This window comes from Cataglyphis hispanica, chromosome 20 (genome assembly GCF_021464435.1).
Source record: "Cataglyphis hispanica isolate Lineage 1 chromosome 20, ULB_Chis1_1.0, whole genome shotgun sequence".
NCBI lineage: Eukaryota > Metazoa > Arthropoda > Insecta > Hymenoptera > Formicidae > Cataglyphis > Cataglyphis hispanica.
This window is the reverse complement of record NC_065973.1, coordinates 1,373,635-1,393,720: the sequence shown is the minus strand read 5'-3', so window position 1 is coordinate 1,393,720 and position 20,086 is coordinate 1,373,635. Positions and strand designations below refer to the sequence as shown.

At 31.6% G+C, this 20,086-nt stretch overlaps 1 protein-coding gene across 6 annotated transcripts in view; it reads left to right on the top strand.

The window, feature by feature from the left end:
• Positions 1 to 20,086, top strand: part of LOC126856899 (uncharacterized) — a 104,097-nt gene that overhangs the window by 50,253 nt on the left and 33,758 nt on the right. For all 6 annotated transcript variants that reach the window (XM_050605891.1, XM_050605892.1, XM_050605890.1 and 3 more), the window contains 2 exons: positions 9,136 to 9,593; positions 10,373 to 10,607. In XM_050605891.1, the coding sequence (XP_050461848.1) occupies positions 9,136 to 9,593; positions 10,373 to 10,607 (693 nt within the window). The remainder of the gene's footprint in view (positions 1 to 9,135; positions 9,594 to 10,372; positions 10,608 to 20,086) is intronic.

The following is a 20,086-nucleotide window of genomic DNA, read 5'->3' as shown; positions in this document are numbered from 1 at the left end:
TTTTACACGTAGAAAATAAAAAGGATTATACATATGCGTTTATAATATAATTTAATTAGTTATAATTTCTTATAATATAGTTGCACACACATGCACCATAAAACGTTCATAGATTTTGAATTGCGTTTTTTATTAGTTACTAGTTTTTGACTACAAACGCTTGCGTATCAAATGTCACAAGAAATATATTGATCGCATTTGTTAAAAAAATATAACTTTGAATTTATTTCCGATATCCTCTTATAGTGAAAAACAAAATTGAAACTTTCCAACGTAAAATGGTTTCCATGTTTGTCTGATTCATTCAATATCTGAAAAAATATACGGTGAAGTAAATATCAGTTATATATATATTTATATATTTATATATAATCGGTTAAAAATATTTTATATATATATATATATATATATATATATATATATATATATATATATATATATATATTCGCAACGATATTATGTCATTTTATAAACGATATTAGTTTGCATACGAGCAGCGGTAGCATTGCCGTTCTACAAAAGAGATTGATAATATATAGAAAATACAGAGAGAAATATTGAAAATCAGATGCTCGAATGAAGCAGACTAAAAAAAGATCGAAGGTTGCAATCCTTTTGTATGGTGGATACTGGCTTCGAGCCCGCGGCCTTAACGGAAATGTCCTCCCACTTACTCTATCCTGGACGTCGATTTCCGGCATATTTACGGATTCCCGTGCGCATCGTTCATTCTGGACGAGAAAAATACGAGATGCGGCCCCGTAAAATTCGAAATAGAAACGCGAGAGATGTATTTCGATTCTCGAATATCCGCGTAAATTCGCCCTATGCGTTATTTCACCCGGTATTAAGCACACTCGGCGCTCATCTTGCAATCGTGCGATTACATGAAAAAATAACGTTCCACGGATTACATGCTCGGACGAAGCAAACTGTTATGCAACTGGCTAAAAATGAAAATGCGATGGCGGCTGTATTATATTTATAATTTTCTTTATATTTTAAAAGTGCTTGAATGACATATATAATTTTTTCTTGGCTTAACAAAGATTAACGCTATTATATGTATACGTTGTTTTATCTTAAATAATTTAATACACAACTATATGCGTGATATAGAATATAGAAATATATATAGAAATATTATATATAGAAATATATTATATATAGAAATATAATGTTGTGTATGAATGTAGTTCATGGATATTGGTATTTATATATTATTTCCATCGAAATGCAAAGCGTTTCTATGCAAAAAAAAAAAACGTTTGCTCGCAATTATTTATTTTTGGTTACGTTCAATCTTGTTGGCATATAATGAGTAATTGAATTATTTTTAAAATTAAATTTTTTTCGAAAATTTATTGTAGCGTATTTTCGCAAAATTTTAAACTTTGTAAGCAACGTAAACACATTGTACATTATTGACAGCTCTTCGGGCTTCACTGAATTTACTGGGTAATAGATGTTCAATCATTAATGTGACAAGGCGAAAAGATGCAACAACTTTAATATGCAATATCTGTTCATTCATCGAAGTTAAAAAATATACGATAAACGAGAAAAATTGACAAAAATTTTTTATTCAAATCTCTTGCATTCAACGTGAATGAAAACTTGAATTGTTTAAATTGTATTTAAATACAATATATTTTATCACAGCTGTGTAAAAAAGATATTGTGGAAGGAAACTTAAATCAATTACATCGATCATTAAATGATTTATAGAAAATTACATAGCATATTACATAACATTTTGTAGATATCAAATACAATTAAATGCGTGTTATAATATATAAAATAAGTAATATATTTTCCACAAAATATTAGAATTCTAAACAATATAAGTGCAGTAAAAACTTTTGTTAAAGTCTGCAAAATTCACAAAAGCATTTTTTTCTTTTTATAATTTATGTTAAAAATAATATATTTTTTGCAGACATATTTTGCATTTTTTGGAAAATCGTGAAAAGTATGCACTGCATGAATAAATGCCTCTTTATTAAAGACGAGATAGGATGTTGTATCACTTGGTCATAAATTCGCAACGTTCGCACGTTGCTACTGTACTTTCATTGTGTCGCGTACCACGAGAATTCAGGAAAGATTTATTTAGTAAGTGATTTAGTGATAGACCAGTTTGTGAACCGGTCAGACAGACTGATCGACCGACCAGTATGCCGATGGCGCACTGCGTTGATAAAAGAAATGAAGCTTGGGGAATTGGGATTGGATGAAGAATTGCATTCGATGCCCAAGGAAAATATCGCAGGAGGAAATATCGTCCAAAGAAATATCGCTGTTCGAAAGAACCGACGTTATTCTTATTACATAGCACTGTATAAATTTTGATCAAGATTGCTTTTGAATTTTGTAAATCGGCTAGTCGCTGAAATATTAATCAATTGTAAGCATTTAGTTGATTTAAATAATTTCAAATTTATTTACTATGGTACTATAACATTTATTTATTATATATTAGTTCTATAGAATTTTTTTTGAGATTCCACAAAGTACATGAAAAAAATATAATAATATTAATACACTTAAAGTAACTATATATAAATATCTTATTAACAATTAAATTGATGATAAAATGTTAATATTTAAGAAACATGTGCTATTTTTTTGTTGGAAAAATAATACTTAAAAATTTGATATTTTTTTACTTCAATATTTTATAAAAATTTAAAAAAATTTTTAAAAAACTTTGAAAGCTTCTGTATTCAGAAATATTTTGCAATATTGCAAAATATATACATGTATTGTATACAGCTATACATAATATAAAGTATTTAAGTTTAAAATTACTTTTCTGCGACAATATAAATGTACAAATGTATCGGAAATATGTGAACTTTATCAACAGGAACAACAAGATTAAAGTATAAAATGATCACTGCCGTTGTCATTTTATCAAGATAGATCTTAAAAGTGATTGCGCGCATATACTTACACATACGAATTATTGTTGATGAAATGTGTTTTGTATCGAAAAGAATTAGAACTTCAAGGAGAGAGAGAGAGAGAATGACAATGAATCTGACTCGTACGTGCGGCGTTTATGACGAAACGGATGGAAGACATAAAGTACGAAAAGTGACAACCATAAACAAAAAAACTTTGCTGTTCGTCGAAAGATTTGCGAGAACGTATATAGAGTAGCTGATTTGAGAAACTACACATGTGATCTGAATTATCAATTAAATGCAAAACAAAAATTCATTTAACTACATGCCGAGGAAAATAATTACTCGATCTCCTACTTATTGTTCGTGGCATTTTCTAGGGCATAAATCTTGAACATATACTTTATATCGATTTTGTAACTTCGTGAAATAATGTACTTGTTATGCGCTGTGTTGTCATTCTTTTTTTCCCTTTTTTTTTTCTTGTTAATGGATCTCTTTGATGGGCCACTCGGCAGAATGCTTTTTGCTACTCAAAAAGTAAAATATATAGCATGCCATGTCTTTTTTCTGTTTTTTTTTTCAAGCATTGTAATTAACTTCTGGAGTCATGCAATAAATCTAGAGGGAGAAGAACATATGCCCAAGCGTATTATTGTAGTAATTCTCCCTTGTATTTTTCGGTGAATTTTCTTTTTCTATTTTTTGCAAGAAAAAATCAAGAATATAAAGTTAAAACAAAAAAAAAAATGTTTTATAGAGAAGAAAGAAAAATGTTCTCACGAAAAAAATTTCAGGAAAATCAAAAAGGGAGCAAGAATCATGAAATCAATCGAAGACTCGTACAATACGTTTTTCGAATCGTCGATAGCAAACATACGCTAACTTTATTATGGGACAAAGGACCCGCATTGCGAGTGATTTCATTTTACGGTAAACTTGAAGCAGAAATACGGGTCGATGAGCTCAATGAGCTATCGACCATGTGAGCACAATTTTATGTCAACGATCCCTTCGTGAGGAAGGACGTTCCTTTTAATAGAAAGTCAATTTAATAGACGCGAAACTAGTTAGATATTATCTCTCAGAATTATCGATGATACAGCGAAATTACAAATTACAGCTTACGCGAGATAAAGTCACATTTACTTCAAACGATGACATAAAATGTCTACGTCAAGATTAGAAAATAAAAAAATACGCATGACATGCTCTCTTAAAGAAAAAGCTAAATTTGTCTTTATTTAAAGAAATTTTATTTTGAGAGAATTTTCACTGATTTCTTTTATTCTTCTTCCTTTGAAGAAGAGCATCTTTCAGTTATAAAATTTTCAACTCACGCTGCATATTGTATCGATTCCAAAAGTAATGTGCATTCTATTACTTTTGTATATTCTGTTACTTTTTTAAATGAAAATCGATCTACGAGATTCTATTGTTTGATCATAAGCATGAAGATACCTTATCACGTTTTCGATTTGAAGCGAAAGCATGACCGTTGCATTGTGTCTCTCGTTTTTGCAAAAACAATATCCAAAGGGATCCGAACTGGGAGAAAAATGGAATTCTTAATATATATATATATACTCAGGGAAACCTACGAAGAATTCCATTTTTCTGCCAGTTCGGATATATATGATATAGAGCTGTAGATGCTATACAAGAGTAATGGTATTTTCCAACACATCCGACCTCTGCTGTAAATACATATATGCACGTTCTCCAAGAGACGCACAGACGAATAACGATTTTATATATTTATATGAAAGTGCATCGTACTATATGCGCAATAATATTTCGGAGGCTTCGTGCTTCCTGTAGACGGAAATACACGCAAAGGCGACATACTTAGCTACTCAAGACGAAAACCGCGAGATGTCCTTTATATTCATCATATTTCATCGGGATGTTCATCACATTTTTCGAAATATGCCACAAAAGTGCTTAAATGTCACGATTCGTTAGAAATCTGTACACGAGTTTAATTGCGCATTGAGTTACCAATAATTTTATAACATCCGTCCTTTATCTAAAAATGTCGCAATTTTAATTTGCACGAGAATCATGGAATAAAAAATTATAAGAAAAATTGTAATTAATTTTTTTTTTTTATAAAAAGAAAATTTTTATATATTTTATATATTTATTAAATATTATATATATATATATATATATATATATATATTATTTTGCATTTTGCAGAAATCACATTTTAAAAAAGCATTAGACATGGATGATATCGATCGGCAAAGTTGCATATGAAGATTGTATATATATTTATAATATTATGTACAGACAGAAAGGAATATTTTAGAAGTTGCTCTTGAAGCCGAAAACTCTTCCGATTCGTCATCGATGTATTTCTTTCACGTATATCACGAATCTTACTTTTCGCAACCGTAACGTGAGAAATAAATTCTGCGCGCCCGATGCAATGCCCATAGGAATTAAAGCTGCAAACAATCGCGGTTTCATATGTGTGATTGTGTTGCAGAATCGCGCACAGACATCTAACATTTAACTATTTTCATTTATTTATTTATTTTTTTTTTTTATTTTTTTACATATTTGGAACGATACCATCAATCGTATTATTATTTAATAAAATGGAGCGATAAATTTAGAGCAATATTTTTTTTAAACAAAAGCTTGTATATAAAATAGATATTTTATTTTTATTTGTTATTAAATTAACTTTTTATCGCGCCGTTTTTACGTAGTTGTTGATATTTAATAATTGTACAGTTGCTTTTATTTTATATCATCTCTCTGCTACATTTTATTAAATTTTCTTTGCACGTCGGATGCCGACCATACTACAAAAATTTTTTAATCTTGTAAATGAATTGATACTTTACGCGAAATGAAGTTAACTCAGGCTTATACGAGTGTGCTATTCCGAAGAGACCGCTTGAGACGCATTGTACATTATAAAATAAATAGCCATCACAGAAAACTTTCTTCTTAACTACCAGTATTACTCGTTTAACTACCTTTATTTTAGAAAATCTGCAATATTTTAGGCCCAGTAAAATCGCGAATTTAATGTGTATGTATCGTAAAATATAAATAGAATAAATAAAGTTACTTTTCGAAGAATAACAAAATAGTAATTTTTTTAATAAATTTAAAATAATATATAATAATAAAAATTCATTTATAAGACAAAATTATATGAAATATTCAAAAAAATACAATAGCAGCATATATATATATATATATATATATATATATATATATATATATATATATAGGATCGATTAATAAATAATAATGAGAGAGAGAGAGAGAGAAAAAGAGTTAATATATATTAATATATTTTTTTACTAATTATAATCATTTAAGTTTAAATTACTTGTCAAAGTAATATGCGCTATTAGAATCAGAGAGGATCGCAAAGACTGAAGTATCGCTCGTTACGCGCGAGATGCGAACAATGCAGCCATTTTCGGGATGAAAATGAGAAAGATGGGCTCCTTGAAGAAAAAGTGATAGCGTAAACAACGCGATGAATGTCTCGAGTGAAAAAGAGATTATCGCAAGTATGTTACAATCTCGTCGTAGACGAGATAAAGAGGAAGCAACGCGAGAAAGTGAGGCAAGAGAAACAAGAAGCTGCAAAATTGTTTGCCAGCGTACGGAAGGGCAGACAGCCGAGCGCGACAGAGAAAACGAAACGCTTAGCAGGCGAGGATCTGATTTACTTGCTGCAGGTGGATGTAGATTTCCGCCGTCGTTGCTGCTCGTAGAAACCCGACGCCTCTGAAATACTACGCTGCAGGAAGCTTTCGAAATTTAGCCGTGTTATCCAAACGACTGGTTTGCCGAAATTTCACAATGCACGATGAAAATGTTCGTCTGTGAATAGAAAACGGGACGAACATGTTACATCTTTGTTCATTGTTACATCTTTGCACAAAAATTCGAACTGTTACTATCGAACCCTGCTGATGTAATATTGCAGAAAAATACTGATAAAATTTTTTTAACATTTTTTTTTTAAATTGACTCACAGTATATCGATAGATTTTATACTGCACGTAACATTAAATACAATAATTAATTTGATTCTGAAACAATTAAAATTGTCTTTCAATGAATAAATATGACAAATATTAGTTTTTAATTAATTTTGAAAATCATCAAGATAAATCTTAAAAGTTATTTTCTTTTTAAAATAAATGCAAAATTAAAACATTTATTTTTTTCTTAATATTTTTCTACTTTTATTCCTGTGGAGAAAATAACACGAAGCTATGTAAGTACTTCATTTTACTCTAAATTTTACTTCGAACAACGGCAATTGTAGAAGCTGGTTATATACATATTCTTTTTCGTAAAAGAGGGGCGGCAAATGAATTTTGATCTTATCGGTACGCGGTTATTCTAGATAAGACGAGTTCAGCTTCTATCAAGCTGAGTCTAAGAATCTTGAGAATCTCTAGTAACATCGGAATATGTAAAATCTGATGTTTATGAGCCGCAGGCAATCGCGCAAAGAAGTAATTGGCACAAAATTCTTCTTAAAAAGTATCGAGTGTATTCAAGAGAAGTAAATTTACGAAATCAGTTGAAATCAATTAATGGGATTCATAAATTTATTCACAATTTTTACCCTTTCTTTTAAATCACTTATAAGTCTTTGTAATTTTTTTATATTTCAGAATAATATTTATTTCTTTTAATCGATACGCTAACAATATATTAGTAATAACATTAATAAACTAAAAATTTTATCCAAATGTTACTGCGAGACTACATTAGCTGAACTTTATTTAAAGAACACTATTTTGAACTCACTACTTGGTATCGAGATATACTGTTCTGGAGCTCTTTTAAGAGTACCTTAGACCAAAGTGCAGGATAAAAACAGGGCAAAAACTTAGCTTGTCACATTCAGAAGTCAAATAAAGGGAAAAGGTATTCTAAGATATTGACTTAAAAATTTGCGAGTAAAACTCTTATAATGCCAAACATAACAAGAGCTTCTTTTAATAAAATAAGAGGTCTTAGCCGACCCAATGAATAGTACAGTACATGAGGTTATCACGCTTTAAAAGAAACCTGAAGAAAGAAGTCACGTTATCACACATATATCAACGTCATAAAAGAACACTTTAAACTCTTATAAGAAATACTCTTGTTTGAATGCCGCATAAGATAGTATTGTATATATACTATCAAGTTATTGCATTCGAGATGCAATACGCATTCAACAAAAGGAGCATAAAATGTATGAAATAACATCTTTCTTTTTCTATGTAGAGTATATTATTCCATTATTACGCAAACTATTTTAAGTGCTCTTACCTTACAAGCTGTCTGTCTGAATTTAATCTCACGTTTATATGAAATGTATTATTCAAATTAGACAAGTAATGAGTAACTTATAAATTCTTAGACAATGGTATTCAGTACGTAATCGGTAGGAGCTTTTGATTATAAAAATCGTTTTATTCAAAAAGCAGAATAACTAATATATTTATATTATTACATAATTAAATATTAAGACATTTAATGATTTTTTAAATAATCTAAAAAGGATATTATTAATATTCTAATGTATTTGTGACAATCTGCGTAGCAACGAACGATATCTAATTCAATAAAAAAAAAAATGAGGCTTAAAAAGGAAGATAGATATCGATATTGTCTGAACGATAGTAAGTTTAAATCTTACTAGTTACCGGGTATTGAAAATTAAAAAAAATCGAATTAGGGAAAGTTATAAAGGCGCATACGAGAATTGTTCGCATCGCATACGTTTTTATGAAACTCGAATATTTCATTTAATCGCACGCCTTTATGTGCTCCACTCATGTATCGTTATTTTATTCGATTGCGTTAAAGTGTGAGTTACAATTCTCGGGGAGAAACAAATCTTTCTCTTTTTTTTTGAGTATAGATATTTGAATGCTGTGCTGAAAACCGGTATGGATTATATTACGGCGCTCGTCTCAAAATATCCATCAGTGCATTTAGTTGTTGAAAGCGTATAGATTTTACAGAATTTTTAGAAAATTATTTCATGTTATTCTATTTCAAACTGTAGAATAGCAATAATAATAAATATATCTAAAAAATTTTAATTTGATTTATCTAAAGATTGTTGAACAAATTCACTCTATCTAACTAACAAAACATTTCGCAAATATATTTTTTTTTTTTTTGAGAACGATTTGTTATACGATATTATATTATATTGTTCGATATTATATTGTTTTAGTTACTGGAGCGTCTACGAGAGAGGCTGAGGACCCGCGGTGGAGCACATATAGCACCCGAAAAACGAGTCGATCCTCATCGCCGCGATCCTTGCCGTCCTCGAGTCTAGAACATGCCGCGAGGGAAAGTAGACTCTCGAACGGCAAGCTCCCGGAAACTACACCTTGGAGCGTAGACAGATCGAACCCCGGAACTCGATCGGATCCGAATTTCCTAGGAACGGTGGTCGAGAGATCCGAGGAAGACGAGGACGAGAAGAGGATACGGCAGTCACCTGGGAGCAATGACATCGAGGACGCGAGGAGTGCGCGCTATAACCCGTCCATCTCGTCCGTGAGCGACAAAATAAGCCAGACAGATCCGTCCAATCGGATTTCCATCGAGTCGTCGTCCCCGCAGTCATCGACGCTTGACTATCACCTCACGAAAATTTCATCGGTTCCTGGAAGCTCTTATGACGTAATTCGTACCAAATCTCATAGCTAGCAGCGGTTGTTCGAAAATTTGATTGCGATTAATGCTGCAAATAATCTTAGATAATATTAAACTAATGATTTTTTCATATATATATATATATGTCTCTTATTTTTAAATTGGAATTTTTGAGTTAAATTAAAATTATAAGTGCCAATAATCGCATCAATTATTCGAATTCTTTCATTGACAATTAAATAAGATAGAAAGAGCCCAAAGATATTCAATGTTTTTACGACTCTCTGTTGGAATCAAATAAATCTCGAGCTTATAATTTAATCATAGATATGTTAAACAATAAAATATTGTTGTAAGGCTATATATTATATATAACGTGGATTCTCTCCTTCACGCAATATCTCTCATCGTAACAACGACACATAATAGTCGTAATTATTCAGCGCCGCTTCCAATATCGTAATTCGAGCGATAACTATAATTTAGCATTGTCGAAATACCAATTGCCTAAAGCGGAATTGGGCTTCCGTTTAATTAACGGTTTGATATCTCGGCATTAAGAGCTTATAGTATATTGATCGTATAAATTTTCAATCTTGCGCAGCTCAAATTAACGCAACGCGCACGCAGTGATAAAAACCGTCGTGACAAGCTATCAAAAATACTCGTAAAAGAGCAAAGATTTTTATATTATATTAAAAAATTTTTTATTTGTTGAAACGCTATATATTATGAAAGAATAGGCTATTGCTTCACGCGTAATACGATGTTATAAATTTAAATGTGATCTTACTTAATGTTTGCAGATAGTGGCGACGTCCGAGACACGACTATTACCTAAGACGCGCGAGAACTTGAAAAATACGACTCCGATGACGACCTCCATCGCGAAAAACATCATGATACCACGACGTCAGATGAGACACATTCCGGACATTTGCGAGAAGTTTCTAGTCGGAGAGCCGGCAAAGAGGGAGTTTTATAGCCCGAATTATCCGGAGCAATATCCAAATCTCACCGACTGTATTCGAGTTTTGGAAGGTAAGTGGTTTTGTTATAATATAAATAATTGAGTTTGAACTGAAAAATAAATGCAGTAAGTAATATTTGTATAATAATAAATATTTATTTATCGCGTAATATAAATATTTATGAAAAATAAAAATAAAAATAGTAGCGATCTGTAGTAGCGAATTTTGTTTGCGGAGACGCTACAATATTTGAATTAATTGCCGAAGATAAATAATTTAACTGGCAATTGCGGTTTGCGTTCAACCGCACTTGCAACGCTGACTGGAATACCGTGAGTGCAATCACTTTTGCGGCGATGGTTCGATGATCAATAATCGATTCCCCACACGTACATATCGTATCTCTCTGAGAAATCGATTTTCAAGCTTCGAGGGAACTTTTACAAGATTGCCCGCAGTAAGAACACGCTAGCCAGATTTCACTTTACTGCCGCGCATCGTTCGCCGATAATGCGAAGAAAAAGGGCAAGCGTGTCGGAAAGGCGAGCTCTTTCTAGACGAGGAGAACCTTTGATCCGCGATTCTCTCGTATCTCGGAGCAAATATTTTGAACAAACATCGTTTCATTTCCAGCAAAATCCTAGCTAAGTAAAGAGCTTTATTTCTCACTTATTTTTCGTTCGTGGAACATTTAATAGGGTGATCAGGGGATTATCACTGATGGACTCCAAAATATGAATATAATATACTATATTATTTTCTTAAAATTATATTAAAAATCTTTGTAATATAGCTAACTATTAGATTGAAAGATACAATACAATTCTAATTGTAGAACTAAATAAAGAAAACTTTATAAAACGACGCATCGAAAAATAACAATATTTTTCTAATTTTTAAAAAAGAAGACGTCAGACACGATTTCCAACATGATATTATTGCACGATATGCAACAATAATTTTCGTATTTAAATCAAATAATAATAAAAGTATAAATGTGTTACAAGATAAAAAAATATTATTAAAAATAATTTGTTCAGTTAATGATAGATTATGAAGCTTCTTGTAATAAAATTGATATCGTCGATAAATAAGGACAAACCGAAAGGTAATAATTTTACTAAAATTACCTTCATCTATTATACATTTATTCTATATTGCAGAAGTTTAGTATGTTCTATCTCGTTTTATATGTATAAAGTTCAATGTAGCTTGATACCTCGAGCATAACTGAACTTTTTGCAAGGGTAAAAGAGAGAAGGAGGTTTGGAGTAATTGATACACCCTGGTGGTTCGGTTCGTTGGCTAAGGATATCGCCAGAGGATAGTAAATTTTCTTAGACCGGCCTGCAAAAGGAATCAAGAAAAACAAACTTCTGCAAAATAGAAAAAAAAACATAGAAGGACTTTCTTTATTCTAATAACCATGGTTTTTTTTTTTTAATTGGCGTAATCTTTTTTATTGATATATTTCGATAAAATTTAATTAATAAACTATTATGTTACTGACCTTTGAGAAATTTAGAATATATGTTATATTATCAAGCTTCTTTCAACTTAATAATCGATACAAGGATAGTCTTACAAATCGAGAATTCGATCATTATTTTATTTACGTTCAATAAAATAATTAATAAAACAATGAATAACACAAAAATGTTAAATAAATAAATTAAAAGTAGCTTGTTTTACATATATTCTTTTATTATATGTCTTTATCTTTTGCGCCAAGAAAAATAATGCAGCAACAAACGATTTCTCATTTTATGCTCGTATACTCTCGAACGTAGCGACGCGAGACGATCCTAGATAGAAAGTCGAGAAAAGGAAAAATTGGCAAACGTTCGCTGAAACCGTAAATCTTCGCGAATTCAACCGCTCCCCTTGTCCGTGGCTGCACGAGAGCAATATCTCGATAACGAATCGATGTATCTATGAACGAACGGAGAAGCTGCTCGCAGCCGCTCGACGAAAAATGTCTCTTCGTTTCGAGTTACACGCGCGTGCAAAATTTCAGGGGTTCAGAAGCTATTTTATATCTCTTGCCAATTATAGCAATTATGTCTATTTATTTACAGAATGTTGATCTATTTATTTAGAGAAACAAAAGTTTACAAAATACTATTTGTACAGTAGAGTTCATTGTTAAATTGATATTAGAAGGGTCTGAATGGGAATGAAATAATAGTTAATTGTTCATAGGATATACAAATAAATTTTGCTAATGCATACAGATTTATCGATCTGTGTTTTAATCCGGGATCTCGAAATGCGCCGGATTGGGCAATGGGCAGCAGCTGGCTCTTGTTTGAATTTGAGTCAGGGTCGACAGGGTTTATCGAGTCTTCACGTATACGAAAATAGTTACCACGGATTACGGGTTCTCAACCAAATTTTGCAGATATACGCAGTAATACGCGCACATTGTAACACTCCGCCATACAAAGACGTAAAACTGAAGGAAATGGAACGCCAATATATTAGACTCTAAAAATATTGATGACAATTCAATAAATCGATACATATGCATCACCTCCTACGTTCTCTTCGTGTAATAAATCCATTTTCACATAATTTTCGGCTAAATTGCTCATTTTTAATTTAATTTTACAATATAAAAAATTATAAATTATGAATGTTGTTTAAGAATGTGCTAAAAACGATATCCGTGAATTTAATTACGCTTTTTGCTAATGTTAAAGTAGAATTGAAGTTATATTTAATTATGGCACAATGAAATTTATAAATAACATAATATAATTTAAATAATAAATATGGTATGTTCAACTATGAAACATATATGCTAAGACTTTTATGGAATTACGATCTTAACTCACGCATTTCAGTTGAACGTTCATAAAATAATAAATTTTATATGTCACACACACATATATGCGCTATGACACATTTATATGTCTATCGAGATGAAATCGGCTTTTCGTCGCCCCGCTCTAAACTTGGTAACAAGCAAGAAGTATAATTGGCTCAAAGGGATTCGTTTGTCATTGCATAACGATTATGATTGCGCTTGGAGGACAGATTATAACGCAGATATCCTATGTGAATTATGTCATGTAATTATCTCAATGTTTGAGAGAGTAAAGTTTCAAAGTGACAATCATTGCCACTGTATTTTCTGACGTTTAGTATCGGCGATTCTAATTATTGATAGTTCAATACTAACTTTAATATATTGACTGCAACAAGAAATATTGTATAATTGTCATATGCTGTTAATATAGAACTTAGTGTAGAAGTTAGTTTAATCTGCTAAATCCTTTTTAGCTATGAACTATTCACAATGCATTTCACATTGTTTCTGAAATTTGCATAGATATTTCCATTTTGCAGTATCGCATTAATAATGCAGCAATAATAAATACTGATATGCAGAAATAAATACTGATATTTTTAAGTAATTATTAATACAGTAATTTCTGTGAATTAAAAATTAATGAATGATTATTTTACTTGCAAATATCGCATCTGAATAAGTAAAACGTGAATTTATTTATGAAGTAACATTTCGTGCATTGAATTACGTAACAAAAATTAATCAGATTCTTAATTTAATTAAATTTTTTAGTTTGCTTATACTTAAACAGTTCTAATTGTCGTATTTTTTGGCAACAAATAATATTGTTCTTTTTTTCTCAATAACATAGCGTATAGTATAATATATAATATATAGTAATAATAATTTAAAAAACGTATATAATAATAATAATATAGTATAATAATCGTTTTCTCAAACTAAAATTTCTTTTCTCAATTTAACAATTTGACAAATTTTAATCTACCAAAATATCAGCCTAGCATCTCGGGTTTTGCCTCTGGAATTTCTAAAATATGCTAGATTTGTGCATTGTCTGGCAATTCGCAGTTGTCACTTGGTAGACTATTCCTAAGGAACTTGTGCGGAATCTTGAGAAGAATCTTTGCTGCCACCATACACCGCATGTTGAAGTATTTCCTCGTTTCATGATTCATTAAATCGCTCTATTTCTCTGTAGAACTCAGAACAATAATGCAATACATGTATTTAAAATTTTTTTTCGTACTTTAAGTAATTTAAACACATGTTATAATAATATTTCTATTTAAATAATAGAATTTTACAAAGGATATGTTTGGCTAATTTCTCTGGATGTACAAATAATAATTTGTCAAAAAATTTAGATTAATTATTTTATTTTTTATATCAATTAAATAAATATTGATCAATGAAAATTTTCTACATTATATAGTTATGTTGCAATTCTTTTTTCTACGCCGCGTTTTTATCATTTATATATTATGAAGTTGAATTTTGTGTGAATTGTGAAAAAAGACTGCTCAATTACTGTCATTCGTCGTCTGCCAAGTGGCATTGCGGACACGTATAGCATACGTGCATTACTATTATTTTGTTAGCACCCAGCTAGGTTTCAGGAGCAATGAATCCAAGCCATTAGTAGTATTGACTGACTCTAGAATCGAAACGAGATATCTTCAGTAACGATTGCTGAATGTGCCAGGATCCTGATTTGACCAGACAATATCCGACACTTTCAAAGACCACGGTACATATGACCAAATTTCAGACGTAAATCACATAAGATAAACTCTAAAATCGCTAGAAAAGAATATATCTTGTTTTTTTTTTTAAATTATTCTATCTATTTTCAACAATTTATTGGCTTTTCCTAACTATTCAATTTTTAACGAGCGCGTGTTATAAAAAAATAAAATTAAAATTAAATTTATTTGAGATTAATTAATGAATAATAAAGCTTTGTTTCAAATTTTCAAGAAAAATTTGTTTATACTAGTCTGAATATATTCATTACATTTATATACATTAAAATTTCCGCATTATTCTAATTCTCGACTGCTGCTTTTCAAATTTGCAGTCTCTCGTTGCATTCTTTATCACGCGCAAAAGCAGCGCTGCATTTGCGCGACTGCTTGCTCTCTTTCTTGTGTGATGTTGTGAAATGATTCCAACCACAAAGGATTCGTTATCTCAATGACTGTCGCAAACGATGCTCGTTCGCGAACCTCGCTCATATAACGTCACACGATCCTCTTACCATGATGCGAATCCTCAAACATCAATCCTCGGCATTTCGAATTTCAATCCGATTAGAGCGAGCGAAAGAAATGTCGATATTTTCACGATTTTAAAGCGGACATTGCAAAATAAATTGTTTAAAGATTTTTTCTTCTCTTTTTTGCAATACGCTAAGAGAGATAGTTCGATGCGAAAATTTATCTGAGAGAGATTCGTAAATCGCGAGGACCAAATGGATTGTAACTTCCATTAAACAAACTTACTATTGTCCCAAAATTTGGCGTGATCGATCGAAGCAATGCAATGGTCCGACGCGCCCTGTTTGACATATCGTAGATATTATCGAGCATCGCAATTGCTTCGGCTGTTGCTGTGTTGACTACACTCGATGATATCGAACAGATATGTAAATCGAATGTCTGTATTGTAAACGAGAGCAACGGCAAGATTGAAAGACACATCGCCGCAATAATATTTCTGCGGTGAACGAAAAACCGAGAGTGGGAAACAGATCAATTTACACGTACGTCGCTCCAGCGCAGCTTGTACGTCACATTTCATATATTTTTTTTTCTATGAAAGATACATTTTCATCTCTGTCAGTTTTATTAATTGTTATACATGCACAAATGCTCGAATTGTTTCCGGGATTTTCCACGTGCGCCATTTATATCGAGATCACGAGACCGTCGTGATCAGTTTTACGTTCAAATTTCAACACGATATCCAAACTGCTCCGGCTTTCATGTGTATTTACTTCTTAAAATGACAATATTTTGTCGTCGGTAAAGATGTCGATTATATTTCTGTTGACACGCCGGATTAAAATCAACAATGAAAAAGTGAAAATATTTTTCAATTTTCAGAAGGATTTTGTGAAAAACTTACATATTTATACGCTAGATTTAAAGTAAAGAAGTTGGAATTGAATTGAATTTAAAGAAATATTGACTGTAATAGGGTCTTTTTTTATCTCCATATATTTATTTTACTAACAACGCTAAAATAACGTATACTGGTGCGTTCAAAAATATGAAGTTATCGCGGGAAATCGAGCCGTGAATGGAAAACGGAGTTGTAGCATGCCGGTGCAATGGCTTTTATATAATAATGTTAAAAACTTTACATATACCAGTGCGCTGTTTTCGAATATACATCGATACATCGATAAAATAACCTGGCTAGCCGATCAAACGTATTCATATATATGTATATTACTATCACATACAACAAGTGCTTTTTGCCTTTTAAATATTTTATTCGACGAAACAATATTTTCTACCATTAATTCCACAGAACACGGTACACACTATATATAGAATAAATATCATAAAATATTCTACGCTGCATACAGAGGTTGGCTTTTCAATTAGTGGTTGTTTGAGAGAGAAAGAAAATATCTTCATCAAAAGCTTGAAATAGTTTTGATGAGTTAATACGATAAGTCAACTTTTATATTAATGCAGTTTCAATATTTATCTAATTTAATAGAAAGATTACGCGAAATATTAAAAGTATCTTATGATCTGAAGGCTCGAATCAACATAATCAAATTAAATTCAGACATTTTTAATTTTTATCAATTTTGTAAAATTTTATATATTTAAAAACTAAATTATTCTCAAATAATTATTATATTTATCACATAAGTATTTTAAATAAATGATTTAACGACCGCGAAATAATACTTGAATTTTATTAAAACAGACTTGTGCTTTCTCGAACTAGGCTAAATATCGCGGCAGCTATCAAGAAACTTATGAACTGTCCGTTAACATCTTAACGGAATTCCTAGCGTCTCCGATTATCTTCTCGAGACTCAAGTACGTTGTAGTATTCCTCTTGCTCTCGGTAAACCTACCCTCTAACTAGCTGGAGTGGTAGGCAGCAGCCTCCAGGCATTTCCAGTTAAATCATTTGCCATTGAATCTCACTTCACTGACACTCTCTGATGATTAATACCGGTTGTATCGGTCACATCGAGAGTTTGCAAGATGAAAGATTACTCATGCTAGACAGAGTGAAAAAAAGGGAGAGAGTTACAATGCTTATAGGATTGCAATCCGAATTCACTTAGAGTGATTTACTTTAAAAAGTCTCTAAATTAGAGTACTTGACGATAGACAGACCAACATAAGTGCACTAAAAGAAAATCCCATAAAAATATATTCGAATATAAAATAATTTTTTTCTTTAATTGTCAACTTTAAAAATGTAATCTACTTTTTTATTATTTTTGTAAAAATGTAATCTATTTATTTTATTATTTTTATATTGGAAATTATATATTACATAATATTAAATTGTATTTATAACGACATTCTGAGAAAAACCCATTTATAATATATATGATATTTCGATTTAGTAATTCATATATTCGACATCTCCAAAAGCTCAGAAGAGATAAGTGTCGATTCTATGTAAACATGTCAAAATTCGTACCAGATATTGCTCGACATTCGTTTCCTACGAAATATCACATGTTTCGACGATCTACGTTTTCCTATATCATACTTTTCGAGATGTCCTTTTCATGTAATATCTTATGACATGGCACGAGTAAATATTGATCTTCCATTAGTTCTGGCGTGTGTACAGCAGCAAAGTATCTACTCGCTCTAGGAAGCCCATTTCCTAATTACGAACTTGTATACGGGATTCTATTATGTAATTTAGGACAAGCGCAAGCCAATATATTGTCCGCGATACTCAAAAGAGCTTGTCTCTTCATCTTTTATAAAATATATATTATAAATCATATATATATCTTTTATTGCAACAAATAAAAGTCAAACATCTTAAATCTGGTAAGCATAAGAAGATATAAATTTTGAAATTTTCATAAAATTTTTGTAAAAGATTATTTTTTTTTTTTTTAATTATACGACAACAATTATTATTATAGAGACGATTAATAGAAAAACTTGAAGCATTTGAAATAGTCAAATTATATCGTTACTAAAAGATGAATGACTTTTCTTCGGATTTAACTTTGATGTATGTTTGCATTTGATGTACGTCTGCGAGTGCTTCGTAAATAAACTGCTTGCAAAATTTTGATGGAAAGTTCTAATTGCTTAAATTAGGAATTGTTTCGCACATTCGTCTAACGCGATAATACAGGAACATATCATTATAAAGCGCGCGCGAGGAACTTTTTAAAGCATGTCGAGATAACCGGGCACGTTAATGAGATCACGGTCGGTTGAAAATTGAATGAGAGTGTGGTCCCGGGATCGAGCAAGAGGACCAGAGCACAATCTTTCACAACAGTCATAAGACTTTCGGTCCGTAAAGTGCGCTAACGAAGAATCCGGTGCTCTTCTTCCGAGAAAGAGATCGGAGTTCGTTAAACAAATGCGCTCGGTCATCCTTGTTATCACATCGTAACGAGATGGAGAACCAGCAACCGCGTTCGCGCGCCGCTCCCCTTTTCAATTAATCGACATCTTACTCCCCTTTCGAGGCCTGTCCGTTCCGGCTGTACTCTAATCGCAAATTTCAATCGGCGATAATGGATTCTGAGTCTCGTCAAGGATATTAAAGCTGTTTTATTGTTTCTAACAAACTTGTTGCGTTAAACATACGATTTCCACTTAAGAGTAATTAAAAACTAGTGTAAATTTAGGTTGCATTTTTCCGTGAGTGCTGCAGCTCTGCTTTTAAAAATCGAAACAACAATGAAATATATTTCTATAGGGATATGTTAGCTATTGGAAGTCTTTCTTGAGAGAAAGAGAGAGAATAAAAATTCTTATTTTTATTTTCTTGGAATAAAAAGTATATATATATATATATATATATATATAGACGCAAACAAAAATATATAATAAAATTTATTTTTAAACTTGCTTTATCTTTATTTGTGTCATAATATTTTGCGTAGCTGGCATTATTGTTTTTAAAAACTGTAAGGAAAATAGTACGTATGTTCTCGCGCTTTTATAATTTTCGCTTCATGTTCCATTTATATTGTGAAGCGAATGACAACTTCTGATGTAACGATTGCGAGACTGACATAAATAAATCTCGCTTGATTGAGGTAATTCTTTGCTGTCTCTCGGTCTTCCGAGATTCACCAAGATCGCCTCATGGTCCCAGATCATATATTTTGCGGACTACAGTCGAAGTTCATGGTAAGTTCGCGGTAAACGACCAAAGTTACAAGCGACACTTCGTTAAGATCGATCGGAAAGTTCGGTCGTGACGGCAAGTTAACCTGTTGGTTCGCAGTTATACATCCGGGTGCCTTTCTTCATGGCCGTCGGTTCTCTTTACGCGTGTTCTTCTTATTCTACTTTTCCACCAATCTTGTTACCTGTAACCTCCAATTCATCGTCGCTGTTCGCAACTCCAATTTAAACCGTGCCGACGACAGCACGGTTTTTTTCATCCGGCTGTCACGTTTTCTACTTTTTCGACGAAGAAATATGACAAGAAGTTTCCCGCTCTTTTTGTGGATGGATGAAACTTGCATCGTTTCTCATTAGCTGTCT